The sequence below is a fragment of the Mus pahari genome, chromosome 4 (genome assembly GCF_900095145.1).
Source record: "Mus pahari chromosome 4, PAHARI_EIJ_v1.1, whole genome shotgun sequence".
Taxonomy (NCBI): domain Eukaryota; kingdom Metazoa; phylum Chordata; class Mammalia; order Rodentia; family Muridae; genus Mus; species Mus pahari.
Window position 1 is genome coordinate 117,339,776 of NC_034593.1, and position 16,392 is coordinate 117,356,167.

The 16,392-nt window shown below is 41.8% G+C and overlaps 1 protein-coding gene across 1 annotated transcript in view; it reads right to left on the bottom strand.

Annotated features, from left to right (window-relative positions):
- Positions 1-16,392, bottom strand: part of Enpep (glutamyl aminopeptidase) — a 112,453-nt gene that overhangs the window by 65,560 nt on the left and 30,501 nt on the right. The window contains exons 8-11 of the mRNA XM_021195518.2: positions 14,879-14,944; positions 9,895-9,960; positions 9,620-9,771; positions 2,177-2,256 (exon numbers count right to left, since the gene is read on the bottom strand). Coding sequence (XP_021051177.1) covers positions 2,177-2,256; positions 9,620-9,771; positions 9,895-9,960; positions 14,879-14,944 — 364 coding nt within the window. The remainder of the gene's footprint in view (positions 1-2,176; positions 2,257-9,619; positions 9,772-9,894; positions 9,961-14,878; positions 14,945-16,392) is intronic.

A 16,392-nucleotide genomic window follows, 5' to 3' on the forward strand; every position in this document is an offset into this window, starting at 1 on the left:
AAAAAAAAAAAATTGTGTTAGAGTGGATGAATTATTCATGTTTTTAAATAGGTAAACAGCAAATCAAGCTGTTGCTGAGATGGTCTTCTAACCCTCAGTTGAACACAGTGACCAACGGGGAAATATGTGGTGATGGTTCAACCGAAGGCACTCGAATCCCAACATGCTTGTCCTGCTTTTTATTAGTGACAGGGGACATTTGTATTATTTTTCTTTCTGCCCTCTTCATCTTCTGTTGGCACATGGGTCTGTGAGTAGGAAAATGACCAACAGACAGACCAAAAGACATTCAGCTTAGAACTCAATCACAGTGTATACACGTGGAGTATTGAGACAAAAAGGCATCGATCTGAGATTTCTGGAAGGATTCAGAGTCATTGGCCACAATGTCATAACAATCATTAGCATAAATGATGAAGGGGGCGTGGTTTCCTAGGAAGGGTTGTGGTTTCCTATGAATATGTTTTCTGTCAGGAATAGCCCGGGGATGAGTCTTAACTTCATAATAGTGAAGATGGGAGAGCTGACACTGGAACTAAACATGTAAGAGAGTTTATAATAAAAGTAAAAAAAAGAAAAAAGAAAAAAGAAATAGTAAAGGTGAAAAACACCCGAGGCAGAAAATCTACTACATAAACGATTCTAACGGTATTCTGTAGGATTAAAAAGATTCAAAGATGTACAGGTAAAGAAGAGAAGACATATCCCTATGAATATAGAATTATATATATATATATATGAATATTTATACATATATTTATTATCATTATGTAAGAGAATGAAGGTTTGATTCTTGCCACAACATGAGTGAACCCTGGAAAGTCTATGTTGATTGAAATGAGACAGTAGAAAAACACTATTATATCAATTCACAAAACTGACTTCCAGAAGAAGTCATTGGCATAAGTTCAGATGTTGCTTGAGGCCTGGGTATGTGGAAGACAGAGGATGCTCCCATGTAGCTATGAACTTATCCAGGAGGACTGGATGATACGCTTTATTGTAAATTTAGTATTTTGAGGCAGAGCTTCATGTAGTTCAAGCTGCCCTTGACTGCAGGCTGACCTTGAACTTACTAAGTAGCTGATCCTGACTTTGAGATCCTTTTGCTTCTAGCTCCTGACTGTTGGGATTACAGCTGCTCACCACTGCGTCTGGTTATATGTGGCACTGCTAACTGAACGCAGAGCTTTGTGCATGCTGGTTAAGCATTGGACCAATTGAACGAGAACCCCAGCTCAGGTAATCCACGTGAGATGGGCGATTTGAGGACCAATAACCAGGTAGAGATAAAGGAATGTTGGATGCCTTGAGCTTCAAGGAACCCCAGAGAAAGCTCACAGAACACACGGTTCTGAGACCACACTCTCGTGGGACAGAAAGAAGAAATCCATTTTGTCTTAGATAAGAAGTGGTGAAAGCATAAAAAGCAAGATTCTCCATGGCTTAGTACACGTGATGCAAGATGTACTAAGATGGTCTCTGCTCTCGTGACTTCTAGCTAGAAGGGCAAAGTGCACAAATAAAATAGCTCTAAAACAAACAAACAAACAAACAAACAAAAAAGGCAAGATTCCCCTGAGATTGATGCTAAAGACTCTGTTACTTATTTCTCCCCCCACCCTGAACAATTTGGAAGTTTGTAATAGCACCTCCTTGTTTTTAAAGAACCCTAAATTTTTTCAAATAATGAGAAGAAAAGTCAACAGAAAGAGAAGAAGAAACACATCTGCAGCTGATTTTTCTAACAGAGAAAGCATTTTAAAAGCAGGTCATTCATGTAATATTTTAAGAATTTCAATGTCTTCCTTCTTTGATATAAAGAACAGAAGAGAGAGGAGAAAAAGGATGAAAAAACGGAAGGGTGGGGGAAGGGAAGAAGCCAGGAAAGGTCGGAACCTACGGCTTGATTTCTCAGTGATTGACAGGGAAGTAAAATGCCTTCGGCTCTGGTGATTTATTCCTGTCCGCCATGATAAATCACTAAAAGGATCGTGTCAAGGTGGGGAAGTTCTCTTGGCAGACAAAATTTTAGACTTGTGGGTAAGTTAGTCGAGAGATGACTTTCAGCTGAAATGTACAAGTTTTGGCTTAACTGTTGCTTTTCTGTATTTCTGTTTGTTTACTGAAATGCATTGATTCACGGAAGAAATGAATGTGTTAAATAAATATTTACCTGCTTTTTCTGACCTATTGTAGACGGTGATCCTTGAGTTGTCGTTTTCGGCCCATCTGACTGGAATATTCCATGTGTAACTAAAAATTTTAAGAAGGAAACAATCGTGAGAAGCTTAAATATCAAAATCAACAGATGAACACATTTTTTCCTCATAAATGATTGGCAGCACGTAGTACACAACACACACAGTTTGTAAAATGTACTTCAGGGATGAATATAGGTCATGCCAGAGAGTTCTCAGTTTCTATAAATCCACAGAATGTAGAAAATTACATAAAATTAGATAAGGGAGAAGAAAATTAAATATTCAGTAAAAATGCTTTGAAATAAATATTTTTGCACAACGCAACTTGTATAAATGTAGCATTTTGCATCATAATACGGAGAGCCTTTGCATTCAAGCCTATGTAGATTCTAGCATGGCATGTTTTTTCTATCAAATTATATTGAAATTCTGCCTTCCTACCCACTAAGCATTACATGTTCATCTCTAAAGTGCACTTAGTAACTGCAACCGTGACATCAGTGCTGCAGGGAAACTTGTCAGCTAAGCTTATTTCTGGGGTGCCCCAGTGGTCTCCTTTGCTATTTAGTATTTTAGTCACCTCAGGGGAGGAGAAAGGGGTGCTGATTTTGTTCTACTATTTGTGTCAGTTTTGTGGAATCAGAGGGTTGACTCTAGGACCCCTGGCACGCCAAGGATGCCCTTTACCAGTAAGCTACGACTTAACATTTTATTTTGAGACAAAAGCCCCTTTAGACTTCCCAGGATGGCTTTGAACTCATTCTGCAGCCCGGGCAAGTCTTGAACTTGCTACCTTCGTGGCTCGAGTAGAATGTCTGGCTACATGGTTCAGGAGACCAGTGGCTCCCTTGGCTCTCCAGCGACTGTCGTGGATGCTTCAGGCTTACCTGATGCCACCTCCTTACATTTCTCTCCCCTCCCTAACTGGGTATGCTTTCCAAACTGGCTAAGTGGCAGATGCCCTCAGGCTGCTGGAGCCTGAAAGCCCAAAGTTCCAGGAAACGTATTCCTCTGAATGTGGCCCTTCTGCGCGGTGGATGGGTGTGGTGACAACCTATCTTACCTAATCTGCCACGTACATCTGAGCAGGCTCCAGAGTTTCCCTGTAGCTGGCAGCCAGCGAGTCTCTACAGATCCCGCTTTGTACAGCACCCCTGCAGCTACCCCCACCCCCACCCCTGCCCCCTCTGCCTTCCTTAGAAGTCACTTTCCCTTGCCATCTCCAGGTCTGTTTTTAGGGAGCTTTACAGCTTCTCAGAAGAGGAACGAAGCACATTGTAATGAATCCCATTCTATATTCTTGCCGTTCTGCTAGTTCAGTGCTAACCGGAAGACTATCTTCCCTAGCGCCAGCCTGGCCCAGCACGGAACAGCTGGGGGCTTCGTGATCTGTGAGCATAGTCTTCATATAGGGTGTTCTCCTTCCTGGGACTCGACCATACCAAAGGCTGGTAGAAGATGTGTTACTGGAAACAGCTATAAAACACGCTGTCCTGGGATGTCTAAGAGTGTCTTAAGGCAAAATGAAGGAAGGCAGTGGCACTATTACTCTCTTCTACTTTTAGAATCATGATATTGTACCTAATCTCCGCTGAGTAAAGAAAAAGATGTGGGGACATACTATGTCCAAGAGCAGAAGCCAAGTAAATGAAGGCTGTTACATGGTATCTGAATTCAGCAGTGTCAGGGATCGTTCCTGAAGGTGTAATTAGTGTTCTGATTGTCTTACAGGCTCCATCAGTGCTAAATATGGCCAGTCTAATTTTCACCGCTGACACTGACTTAATCTTCTAAGATGACTCCCAGTCTTGTCTCTTTGTGTGGAATGGGCACCCAAGGTCCTGATAGGAAGAAATCCCACAGACAGAGATGAGACATTTGAAGAGATGGTGGAGACCACAATATGACTCACATAGGGTTCATCTGAATGAGAGAACTTTCTGCTCTGTGCTTCTCCTAATTGTGGATTAAGCAAACAGAAGGACACTCAGAAGAGGTCGGTCAGCCCACAGTGTAACTGAGAGCAACATCGCCTACCACAAAAGAGCAACTCGGAAGAGGGAGAGCTAAGCCTTAGCCTAGGACAGGGCCAGTCCCGCCCTCCCCACCGTGGGTGAAGGTACTGCTTAGGCATTCTTATTCACGTATGCTAATTATACAAGGTAGCAGGATGCCTGAAAGTACTTATTGCTGTCTAATATTTTGATAAGGAGAAACATAAGGAAGGCTGGCTTCGGTTTGGAAATCTCTTGCTTCTCTCGTCATCTACTATTGATTTGTAACAAATTGTTCTCAGTGAGGAAGAAAGCCGATTTTCTGTTTCTCTTCCTGTGAATACATTATTGTATTTTATAAACCCAAGGCAAATAAATCTACTTTATGATAATATTAGAGGCTAAAAATCATGCCTTTAGGAATCACAATAAGATGCGTACAGTATCTGGTTAAAAACTTAAGAAAAATATGAAGTATAAATACTACAACTGTACTCTCTTGCTGAATAAAATTTAAAAATTTATGGTAACAAAAAGGGATTTTATTCTTAATGATGTGTTTGGTTCACTTGGTTGTAATTTTTTTTTTAGGGGAAGGGTCTGTATAGAGCAGAATGGATAAACAAAGAGGTTTGTTTCTGGTGTTTATTTGCTTGTTTGTTACTCCAATCCCTCTAGCTCAAACAAAGCAAGAGCTGTCTTTGCTTAATAAATCAGTGGCTACACATGACAGTAGGAAACAATTACTGGGAAACCTGCCTAGTGGAAGACTATTTTGCAAGACAGAGGATGTTGTTGCCTTACACATGGTAACATCCAATGCCCATGTTGTCACTGGAGGGAACTTGGGAAGATACAAATGTCATCTGTCAGTTTTCTCCCTCGGGTCCCTTGAATTCTCACCATCCTAGCCAAAGTCTCCACCCGCCACCATGGCTTGCATCCCTGCCCCAGGCTTTCCCTCCCTTGCCTCCCTCACCCACTTCCCCAGCCCTTCCTATGAAATGAAGGTTCCATCACTTCCTCTCTGGGCAACCTTGAATGAGTTGCATAATCGCTTTCTGCCTTGATTTTCACATTTTCCCCCCATAAAAGAGATCCAAAGATCCAAAGGATGTCAAATAGCTCTATTCACTTAATCGGTGCTTGGTGTTGCACTGTATATACATGTGACTGCTTTCGACCTGGAAGCTCTTCATACATGCTATAGTATGAAGAGCTTAAATAGTATACATGCTATAGTATGAAGAGCTTTAATAATTTCTCACCTTAAATAGTAAATCCTGGGGAAACAAAGTCTATACATTCCTCGATCCCAATTAACCAAGGCTCAGTTAATCAGTTCTCAAGTAGGACAGGAGAGAATAATTATTGTGAAACTTCCCATTGAATGCTTGTTACCCATGTGCAAAATGCCTTGGAAATTTAACATTGAAAAGATCTAGTATGCAAGTTGGCCAGTCTGCTTTCTGAGACACAATGGTATCTATAAAGAAACCAGTTTTTGTTATTAAACCTTCCCAAAATACCTTCTTCATGCCCCATAATTCTCTTCCTTCATGTTGTAGTAACTTCTCCCATATAATTAACCTTGTAATACTTTACATGTGACATACAATAGTAGAGAAATTACACTTAACAACATCAAAATCATCACAAAAGAGATGCAAGTGTCTCTTCGGTAAGAATTAAGCAGTAGTGGAGACCACAAGGTGCCTGGAAGTGGGCAAGTGTAAAATTCTCTCCACTCAAACTGACTGTTAAAAGTATAAAGGAGAGTTATAATGAGTGGGTTGTGGGTAGGGCTGGAGCAATGCCCAGGGACAGATGATATGCAATGACACCCCACTCTACCCAATCACTGGGAGGGTTCAGCTGGACTAGAATAATGTCCTTAGAATCGTTGCTGCATCCAGTGACCCTGGGGCTGGTCCCAGTGTTTGATGTCCTGAAAGTCTGATTATCTTCCCCTCATTGTGGGGTGGAGTGAGGATATGAGTTAATATGCAAAGTAACTCTGTAACGGTGCACATGTGTCTACAGCACTGGGACAAAGTTTGATGAAGACTAAGTGTCTTAGTTAAGTTTTTACTGCACCCACAGTGCTTTACAGACACCATGACCAAGACAACTCTTATAAGGACAACATTTAATTGGGGCTGCCTTACAGGATCAGAGGTTCAGTCCATTATCATCAAGGCGAGAACATGGCAGTGTCCAGACAGGCATGGTGCAAGAGGAGTTGAGAGTTCTACATTTTCATTTGAAGGCTACTAGGAGAAGACTGACTACCAGGCAGCTAGGAATAGGGTCTTAAAGCTCACACCTACAGTGGCACACCTACTCCAATAGGGCCACACCTACTCCCTACAAGGCCACAGCTCCTCATAGTGCCACTCCCTGGGCCAATCGTATACAAATGACTTACTAAGTCTCTTAACTGTGCTAAGTTCTCAGATTATCACACTTTACTGACTTTGTATTAAGGACATTTTCTAAAAAGCTACACAGTTAAAGAGAATAACATTTTGGCTTGGATTTCAGTTAAAATTCTCCAAACATCTTAACTCAGTAGCCATGTTTAATATTAGGGGGAGAATCTTGTTTGGTAAAATTGTGGGTTTTAGTTTTAACATGATGAAATGTCTTTTTGATCTCCTCTACATGTGGGTTTAATGTCTTCTGCACTTATTTACTTATGTATTCCGTCTAGAGGGAGCACACACATGATGTCAGAGGCTAATTGTTAGAGCGAGTCCTCTCCTATCTGTGTGGTTCCCATGTGGGTCATCAGATTTGGCGGCAAGTGCCCCTCCTCCACTAAGCCACTGACCCTATATTTGTGCTTTAATTAGATTTATAAATATATACAAGAAATAAAAATGCAGGTGATACAAATTTGTACATCTTAGCTGAATCTTCATACTTTGAAATGACTAGTTTTGAGTTTTTTTGAGACAAGCTATCTTTATATGTAACCTTGGCTATCCTGGAACTCAATCTGTAGACCAAGCTAACCTCAAACTCTGAGATTTATCGGCTCGTCCCCACTGAGTGCTGAGATTAAAGGTGTGTGCCACCACTGTCTGGCTTAGAAATAAAGTTTTAATGAGAAGTGTTTAGATGAACTTGATCACATGTATAAGTTTATGTGTTGTGTGCAAGATAATTTGATTAAATTTCCAAGTGAAGTGCTGCTTAAATGGGCAGGGGAATTTGCCTTGGGCAATTTGTACATAAGTTCATAATTAATAAAAAGTTTGAAGAGCTGGTGCTGAAAACCCTAGGCCGTCACATCCCTCCCTCGGGCACAAGCTTCTGGCCTGGCTCTCCAGTTTAACTTGACTAACCTATTACCCAGTATGTTCTGCAGTAACCATGAGAGGCACGGGCTAGTTCCCTTGTGCTACGCCTACTTCTATTTCCCTTTAACAGTAAAATTTTTTTCAAAATAAAATCATTCTCAGGCTTCTCTCTGGGTCGCACATGGACCGCCAGGGGAAGAGTCTCACCCCACCTTTCTTGGTGTCGCCGTTGTTCTGTGGCGTGAGACTAGCCACTGAAGGCTAGTTCACACTTCACGGTCAGCTCCCTGAGGTCAGTTCAAAGAGTTTGTTCATTTCCGTGTGATGCACCCACGGGGCCCAAGGACAAGCTACTCACAGTATCCCTGCCCGCTGGGAAGAGCTCCAGCTCCTGCCACACTGGGTCGGGTTCTATCGCTCCCCTACAGACTCTGCCACTGTGCCTGGCTGTCCACCCCTTCCTCGGACACCAGGCTTTCATGCTTGCCTTCCCCGTAGTTACCATCTCGTTGTGTCAGTTTTACATTTTTGGAGAACTTCTCCCAAATTTGCTTCAATGAAAACTTTAGTCTTCCTTCTGGGTTCTCAATTTGCCCTTCTAAGGCACTGTGTCTTGTACAGTAAGCACAATAACTTTTTTAAAATCTCAGAATATTTAATTGTCTTTCTTTCTTTCTTCTTTTTTTCATTTTTTGGTTCCTGATTAATGTTCATAGATAGATTCGGGACTTTTTCATTTGTCCACCTGGGATGGTTTAAGCTTCCTCGCTGAGCCATTTTTCATGTGTCTTCTAGTTCTCCACTGTCTATTCATATTTAAGAAAGGAGAGTTGAGTTGATCACGTTGTTGTTTTGAGTCTGCGTGTACGGTGTGTGCATCTGTCTGTGTGTGGGTGTGCATATCCACTTGTGTGGATGTGAGAGGATAAGCGGAGGCGCTGTTCCTCACCATCCACCGTATATGAGACGAGGACTCTCTGTTGTCCACTTTCAGGTATGCAGACCGGCTGAGGACTCCGAGGGATGTCCTGAGGCCACTATGCGTCTTGCCATAGAGGTACCGGGGCTGCCAGTGCATGCTGCTCTATCTGGCCTCACATGGGTTTTAGGGATGCAAACTCAGGACCTCAAGCTTACATGGCACGTCTATTACCAACTAAACCATCTCTCAAAACCGAATTGATTACTCTTGAGGGCCTGGATGCCATTCCTTCTATAGAGGAGGAAGCTTCTCCCGTGAGCAGGTCATAGGGGAGGCCCAGCCCACCCTCCGTGCAAGGATAACTTTGCTCCGGAGTCTCCACTGTGGAAGTCTTTGGCTATCCTCTACTGTTTCGGTATATATATTTGGGGGGGGGGGGAAATTCCTGCCTGCGGTCACTGCCGGACTTCTGAGAGTTCTCTACAGTGAGGGCAAGAGTGATGGGTGGGAAGGAAGTGGACGGGTAGGTCCGAACGACACAGCCTGGGCTCACTACTCGACCCATTTTCAGCTTCATTTCTCACGGCTTCTCTGTATTCTTTTGTTTGTTTGTTTGTTTGTTTTTTGGGTTTTTTGTTTTTGTTTTTTTCAAGACAGGGTTTCTCTGTATAGCCCTGGCTGTCCTGGAACTCACTCTGTAGACCAGGCTGGCCTCGAACTCAGAAATCCGCCTGCCTCTACCTCCCGAGTGCTGGAATTAAAGGCATGCGCCACCACGCCCGGCTCCTCTGTATTCTTTATTGTGCACTGCACACTGTGAGTGCAGAGCCTGCCTAGGGAGGTCCCTGTTATTATCTGTCAGCATCTTTCCCGTTTCCCTTTGGACCTCGATTTTCCCTTCAGCCTTTCTTCCAGCTTTCCATACGGCCCACAGCCCCACCCACTCATGTTCAATGCCATCCTGGCTTTATTTCTTCCGCTGCTTCCACTCTTTTATTCTTTGGTGTCCACGTAGAAGATAAATGTGGGCATATGCTCAGTTCTGCCACTTGGCTAGCCTTGAACTCTCTGTTACCTAAAGGCTCTACCTTTATACTGTCACATGCCAATCATACCACGACAGCAGAACCTAATCGTATGAGCAGTATTTCTGCTGAATAATTTCTCCTATTCTTTTACGTGAGTTATCGTTACCCGAGTTCTGATGGTGGCTGCGAAGGATCGGCTTTGGAGTCCAACAGAAAGCGTTTCTGGATGATGTTCTGCCTTCCACTCACAGTGACCACAGGATAGCCCATCTGGCTAGTCCAGCTGTCCATCACTTCTTTCACTGGTAGATTGCTTGCCTGTGGTTGGGAGGGGGACATTTAATTTGTAAATGAAGGGAAATTAAAAATAATTAGTGATATTAAAATGTAAATCGCTTTTGAATTGGACGAAGTGGTGTTTGTGGATATGACCTTCCTTACCTCTTCCAGAGATTCCCAAAAATCTGAAGTTTTTGCATTCGCGAACTGGAATTTTTTCAAGTAAATCTGTAAGAGATGAGTGTGCTTTAAAGGCCAGCCTTGGCTTTCCTTCACCCGGACCTCCCATAACTGCTCCCAGTGTTTCCATGGTGTGAGATATCACACACACACACACACACACACACACACACACACACACACACACACCATACAAGAAACAGCCATGGCTTTCTTGCAGTAAAACATCATTTCCAGGCGCTGATACTTCAGTGCTGTTTGATTTTCATATTATTAAGTATTGTTTCCAATTTTCAGCCGTCTGAAAGGTGGACACTTTTTTAGTTCTTGACCTTAAATGGTAGTGGGTCGAATCTGCCATGCTAAGGAAGTGAATAGGCACGAAGCCTTCTGAATAATGACCAAGATGGTTATGAGTGGATAGGAGAAGTTACTCACTTAGGAGAGCAAGTCTTTATTCTTCAAATACTTTTAAAACATAAGATTTCTAAATAGAAAGCTGTCCCTTTGGAAGTTCTGCTCACAAGATCTCTCTGCATGGGAATTTCAGAAGCGCTGTGACAGGCCCCCAGAGAACTACCTCTGTCTTTTCTGATCCCTTCCCTGGCCATTGCTGGGGAGTTTGGACTTCAGGAGACTTGCCAGTGTTTCTGCTCTCTCCCTTCTGTGGCTTTGTAAACCTGTGCTATTTAATGTGTGGGGAATCTTACCTAGAAGTCAAACTTTTCAAGTGTTCCCAGTGCATAACTTTGTATGTAACATTTAATCTCTAAGTTGATTTAATGTTTCAGGAGGCACTATATCTAGGTCACATTATCTTCTAGATTCTTCTTTGTTCTGGGCACTTAGAAATAAAACAAACTTGGAATCCCAGAACCCTTCCAACAGAGCTAAGACTGGCTTGGAATCCTGCCCCTATGTTAATTCTTTTGGTTAACTCACGACTACCACCAGAGGGCAGACAAAGGAAGGCAGAAGTGTGCTTCTGCTCTTCATTCCAGACTCTTAGTACATAATAACACTTAGTATATAATAACAGTTCTAACTGTAGCTACAGGTTAATGCCTTCTTCTAGGGAGTGATGCCTTCATAAAAGCACCTTAGAGGAGTTCATTTGTTCAGTGGGTGGTTTTGTTTTGTTTTACTGATTCTTGTTTACTTTTGAGACAGAACTTCCCTGTGTCATCCAGGCTGGCCTTGACCTTGTGTCTATCCTGCTAAATGGTTTTTTGTTTGTTTGTTTATTTGTTGTACACTTGCAAGATTTTTAAGCTGAGAAATAAGCAAGCCACCTTGGAACTAGATAGGACCTTAAATATTACTTAATATAATGCTCCTGTGTTTGCAATGAAAGAAATGGCCCTGGCCAAACGCTTGTGTCCTTGGAGCAAGAGAGGTGTGTCTGAGACTGGTTAGCAGGAATCTGAATGCTGGATCAATCGGTGGCTATTGGTTGGCTTTTCCTCTTCTTCCTCCTCCACCACCTCCTCCTCTTCCTCTTCTTCCTCTTTCCCCTTCTCCTCCCCTCCTTCTCCTCCTCCTCCTCCTCCTCTTCCTCTTCCTCTTCCTCTTCCTCTTCCTCTTCCTCTTCCTCTTCCTCTTCCTCTTCTTCTTCTTCTTCTTCTTCTTCTTCTTCTTCTTCTTCTTCTTCTTCTTCTTCCTCTTCCTCCCCTCCTTCTCCTCCTTCTTCTCCTTCTTCTCCATTTGCAGTTTATTGTTTCTCATGAAATAGAAGCCAGATTGATGTTGACATAAACAGTACCAAAAAGTACCACTTTTATCTTTGCCAGGTAAATGCTTCATAATAGTCAACACTCAGAATTTCTTTTCTTCTCCTTATCACAGTCATATTAACTTTTGAGTCCAAACCACATAACAAGCCAGGTCATAGCTCCCTTGTTAGCTGGTACTGGTGAGCACAAAAGGAAAAGGAACAGTGTGTGCTGTTAGTGTCCTAGGAAGGAAAAGGCCTTCCCAGCTCAGCCATTCATCCTTACCCAGGTTAGTACTAATAGTAGAACAAGAGAAGATGGATACATTTCTCATAATGATACACTCTTACTAATGTCTCACCATCTACTGCATCTTTACAATGCACAATTGTGGCCCAAGAGTCTTTCAGTGAATGACAGCATCATTCTGTTGTGTGACACTGTAGTTGGCGGGATGAACATAGAGAAAGAGACAACTGGTCTACCCAAATTTCAGAGTCCCACTTTTCCTAATGGAGAATCAGTCCGGGTAGAAAGCTAGAATTTGTAAAGGAATGTCCTTGAACTCCAGTTTCCCAGACCATGAGAATTTGGGGCAACAGCCATGGTGTGATGACAGGTGTGTTCAAGGGTTAGTCGGGTGACAGGTTGAATGTCCCAGGTAATCTGAGAGCTACACAGATATCTGATAATCTGATAATAGTCCAGGTTTGAAAATTGAAAGAAAGAAAAAGTGCTTTGATGGATTTTTCCTATAAATTCCTATAAATATATTCACTCCATAACACTAATTGTATAAGACATACTGCTTATTAGCCATTGGGTCAGGTTAAATTTGTAAGACCATTTCTAGTCGTGGCTAGAGACTGTTGTAACTTGAGAAATATTAGTCTCAGGTGAGGCTTTTTAAGTAAATGACAATACATTAGGTTAAGGAGGACTGAGAACTTACTGAATGGTCTGAGCATTTATTGAGTGGTTATCTTGGCTGTTTACTTTTCTCTACAAAAGTTAGTATGAAGGAACATTGAATTTACAGTCAGCTCTTAAGATACTGAGAACGGGGCTGGAGACATGGCTCAGTGGTTAAGATCACTGACTGCTCTTCTGAAGGTCCTGAGTTCAAATCCCAGCAACCACCTGGTGGCTCACAACCATCCCTAATGAGATCTGACGCCCTCTTCTGGAGTGTCTGAAGACAGCTATGTGTACTTACATATAATAAATAAATACATCTTTAAAAAAATATACTGAGAATGTCTTAACAGCAGTTTAAAATGAAAACTATGTGAATAGAGATGTAATAAGTTTTTAAAGCAAGTTTTCTTTTCTCTTGCTTTTTAGTATTTTTAAATTTATTTTGAGATAGGGTCTCACTGTGTACTCACTGTGTAGCCCTAGTTGACCTGAAATTACTATGTAGATTAGGTTGGCCTTGAACTCACAGATATGCCTGCTTCCCCTTCCCAATGCTGGGATTGAAAGTGTGCCCCACCATGCCCAGGGTTTATTATTATTATTTATTTATATGTTCAACACTATACATTATAGACATTCCCTCAACAAACATCTTCTAAATCACCTAATACGTGAAAAGTCCACAGGTGCTAAAGCACAGACGTAAGGACATGGGAGACAGGGCCTCCATGAAGATGATCACAATAGAGAAGTGGTGAGAATTGAATCTGAAGCTCATAGGGAGTTATACATGTTCATAGCTGCTGCACCACACCCCGCAGGATATTTTGTTAATGAACAAAATATCTTTGTATATACCCTAAATATTTTCTTCTCTTGTATTAACAGACACATAGGCATTTTACTATTTGTCCAAAATAGGGACCACTACCTTTTAAGATATCAAAGCATTAAATAAATGCCACCTACGAGGCCATGGCAACAGGAGAGCTATGGGGGAGGGACTGTCCTGTACTGCCATGTTTCTGGAAAACAACATGACAAAGAACTGATCACCTATGTACAAATGCTGTCTTTTATGTTATATGGATTAGAAGCCACTAGAAATGACTGTATCAAATCCCTGGGTTGTCACAGATGGAAGTTGGAGAGGGAAGGGAGCAGCTGGGGCATGATTCTCTTTCTAGGTTGGAATAGGCCCAACCAGAAGACGGGGCAGCTATAAAGACACACTCTAGGATCCTCAATAGAGAGCAGGAGACACAAACTCTGAGATGATTGGCATAGGACATTCTAGAAGAACAAACATGAACTAAAACATCCCGTCGAGTAGTGTGTTAACATAGGATGTCTGCAGAACATCAGAAAATGAATTCTTATGGATCTTCCCAAAAGTCAAAGGTAACCATAGTCACTGACTTTATAAGAATACGATTGTTTATTTTAAAGATCTTCCAAATCAATAATAAGGAAAAGGCTTTCTACTTTCTGAATGGGAAGACCAGTAGAGACAGATTTAAATATCTCTGTCATGTTGTTATGTAGTGAATTATGTCCTAAATTCATTTGTGCCTCGAAGGGCATTCTGGCCTCAGAGCCTCAGGAGGGCATTCTGGTTATCATGAAGTAATGAGGAAGTGACCTCATGGTAAGACCCACACTCTTACAAAAGATACAAGAATATTTGTCCTCTGTGCCTCATGAGGACACAGGGGGCTGTCCACTAGACAAAAGAACCCTCGCCAGCAGCTGAAAGGCAGAGCCTTGACCCTGGGTTTTACCAGTGCTGTGGGAAAATAAATTTCTTTTGTTTAAGCTACCTGGTCTAGGCTATCTTTTCATTGCAGGTCCAGCCATGTAAAGAGTAACCGCATATGTAAAGAGTATCTGCACATGTAAAGAGTAACCACACATGAAAAGAGTATCCACACATGTAAAGAGTATCCGCACATGTAAAGAATATCCACACATGCAAAGAGTAACCACACATGAAAAGAGTATCCACACATGTAAAGAGTATCTGCACATGTAAAGAGTATCCGCACATGTAAAGAGTATCCGCACATGTAAAGAGTATCCGCACATGTAAAGAGTACCCAGCATCTGTAAGAGATCCACTTGAATTTCCCCATGACATTTCCGGGAAATGATGATTAGAGATGAAATGTAGAGCCTTAGCTTGATGTAAAGTCATCCTTTATCTTTATCACACCTTTGTCTCTTACTTCTCCGGCCATGTTCAGGGAAAGTAAACAAGCGATTGTCCTTAATCAGCCACAACTGTCAGCTGCATAGCAGCAGTTTACTTTTGCCACCGCCAAAAGAATCGGTCATACCTGACACCCTTTTTGGAATTTCTCTGGTGTTATCCAGTCTTGGAGCATTCTCAGAATAGAAGCTCCCTAGGATGGAAAGAGAGAGCAATTAAATTAATGAAACTGCAAGGAACAGTTATCACTGGGCATTGCTGCAACATTTCATGATTGTCTTCCATCTGAAGATCATTCTGATGAATTACAAAATTATTGTGTCATGATAACACAGAGACACACACACACACACAACACAACACACACACACACACACACACACACACACACACACACACACACACCCTTTCCATGAATGTGTGTTTCTAAATATCTAAGTGGTGAAGAAAAAAAAAATGCCCAAATCGCCATTCTGTCAGTGACTCAAGGTCTAAGTGGTTATTGCACTTCCCCAGGTCAGCCGGCAGATGGCGCTCTGTTAATGAAAGAAGAGAAAAATGATCCACACCATACATTCTTGGCTGAAGCTCTAATTTCAAGGTGAAATTCTGGCAAAATATTAAGTATACCTCCTCATAAGAAATGATAAGTATATTTAACAGAAGGAAATAGAAAATATCTACCAAAATAGTTTAGTATGGATAGACATGTAATGTAGACACAAACCATTTTGTATCAAAAGTTTTGTTTTACTTTGTTTTATAGATCTCAAGAATTTGAGGCATGCCCTGATTCCCAGCATCTTCTATGTGGGTTAATACTAAGATACATTAATTGTAAGATTTTCATATCAGTTTTCAACTAATCTACATGAAAATATTGCCTTCCCACTTAGTAGTTTTTACTACAATTTTCCAAGTATTTTACATTGCATTTGGACATAGTAAGAATAAGGCTTAGAAACATATTTGTTTCGGACACTATCTGAAGCCCCTGGCACATCCAGGACTTAGAGAATTGAGTCTGATCCCTCCTTTCTGAGTTCCTAAGACAGATAATCACTAATGTAAAAGAAGGCAGAAAGAAAAGATGCCACAGGGGTGAGAAGAGACACTGAAGGTTACGGTATCATCAACTTTGCGTGGTGACCTTGGTCACTTAGGCCGATTTTGATAAATATCATTTTAATAGCTATAAAGATAACCACGTCAGGTTCATCCACTGTAACAGTAGCTTTTCAGTAACTTGATACAATGGCTGAATTGTGAGGAACCAAGACAGGAAGCTATACAGAGATTTAAATTATATTAGCACAAGTATGGATCACGTGTGGAAATGTAGTGAGAGAGAGGATGTCACAGGAGCTTGGACTGCACGTTCCTAGCAGCGTCTCATCCAGTTTTAGTGCTAAAAAATGCCTTGCCTACAAAATGCAGACAACTCTCCTTCCCTCTCTCCCTCCCTTCATCCCTCCATCCCTCCACCTCCCCCATCTCTCTCTGTCTCTCTCTCGGTCTCTCTCTGTCTTTGTCTCTGTCTGTCTCTGTCTCTCTGTCTCTGCCTCTCTCTGTCTCTCTCTCTGTCTCTCTCTCTGTCTCTGTCTCTCTCTCTCTCTCTCTCTCTCTCTCTCTCTCACACAC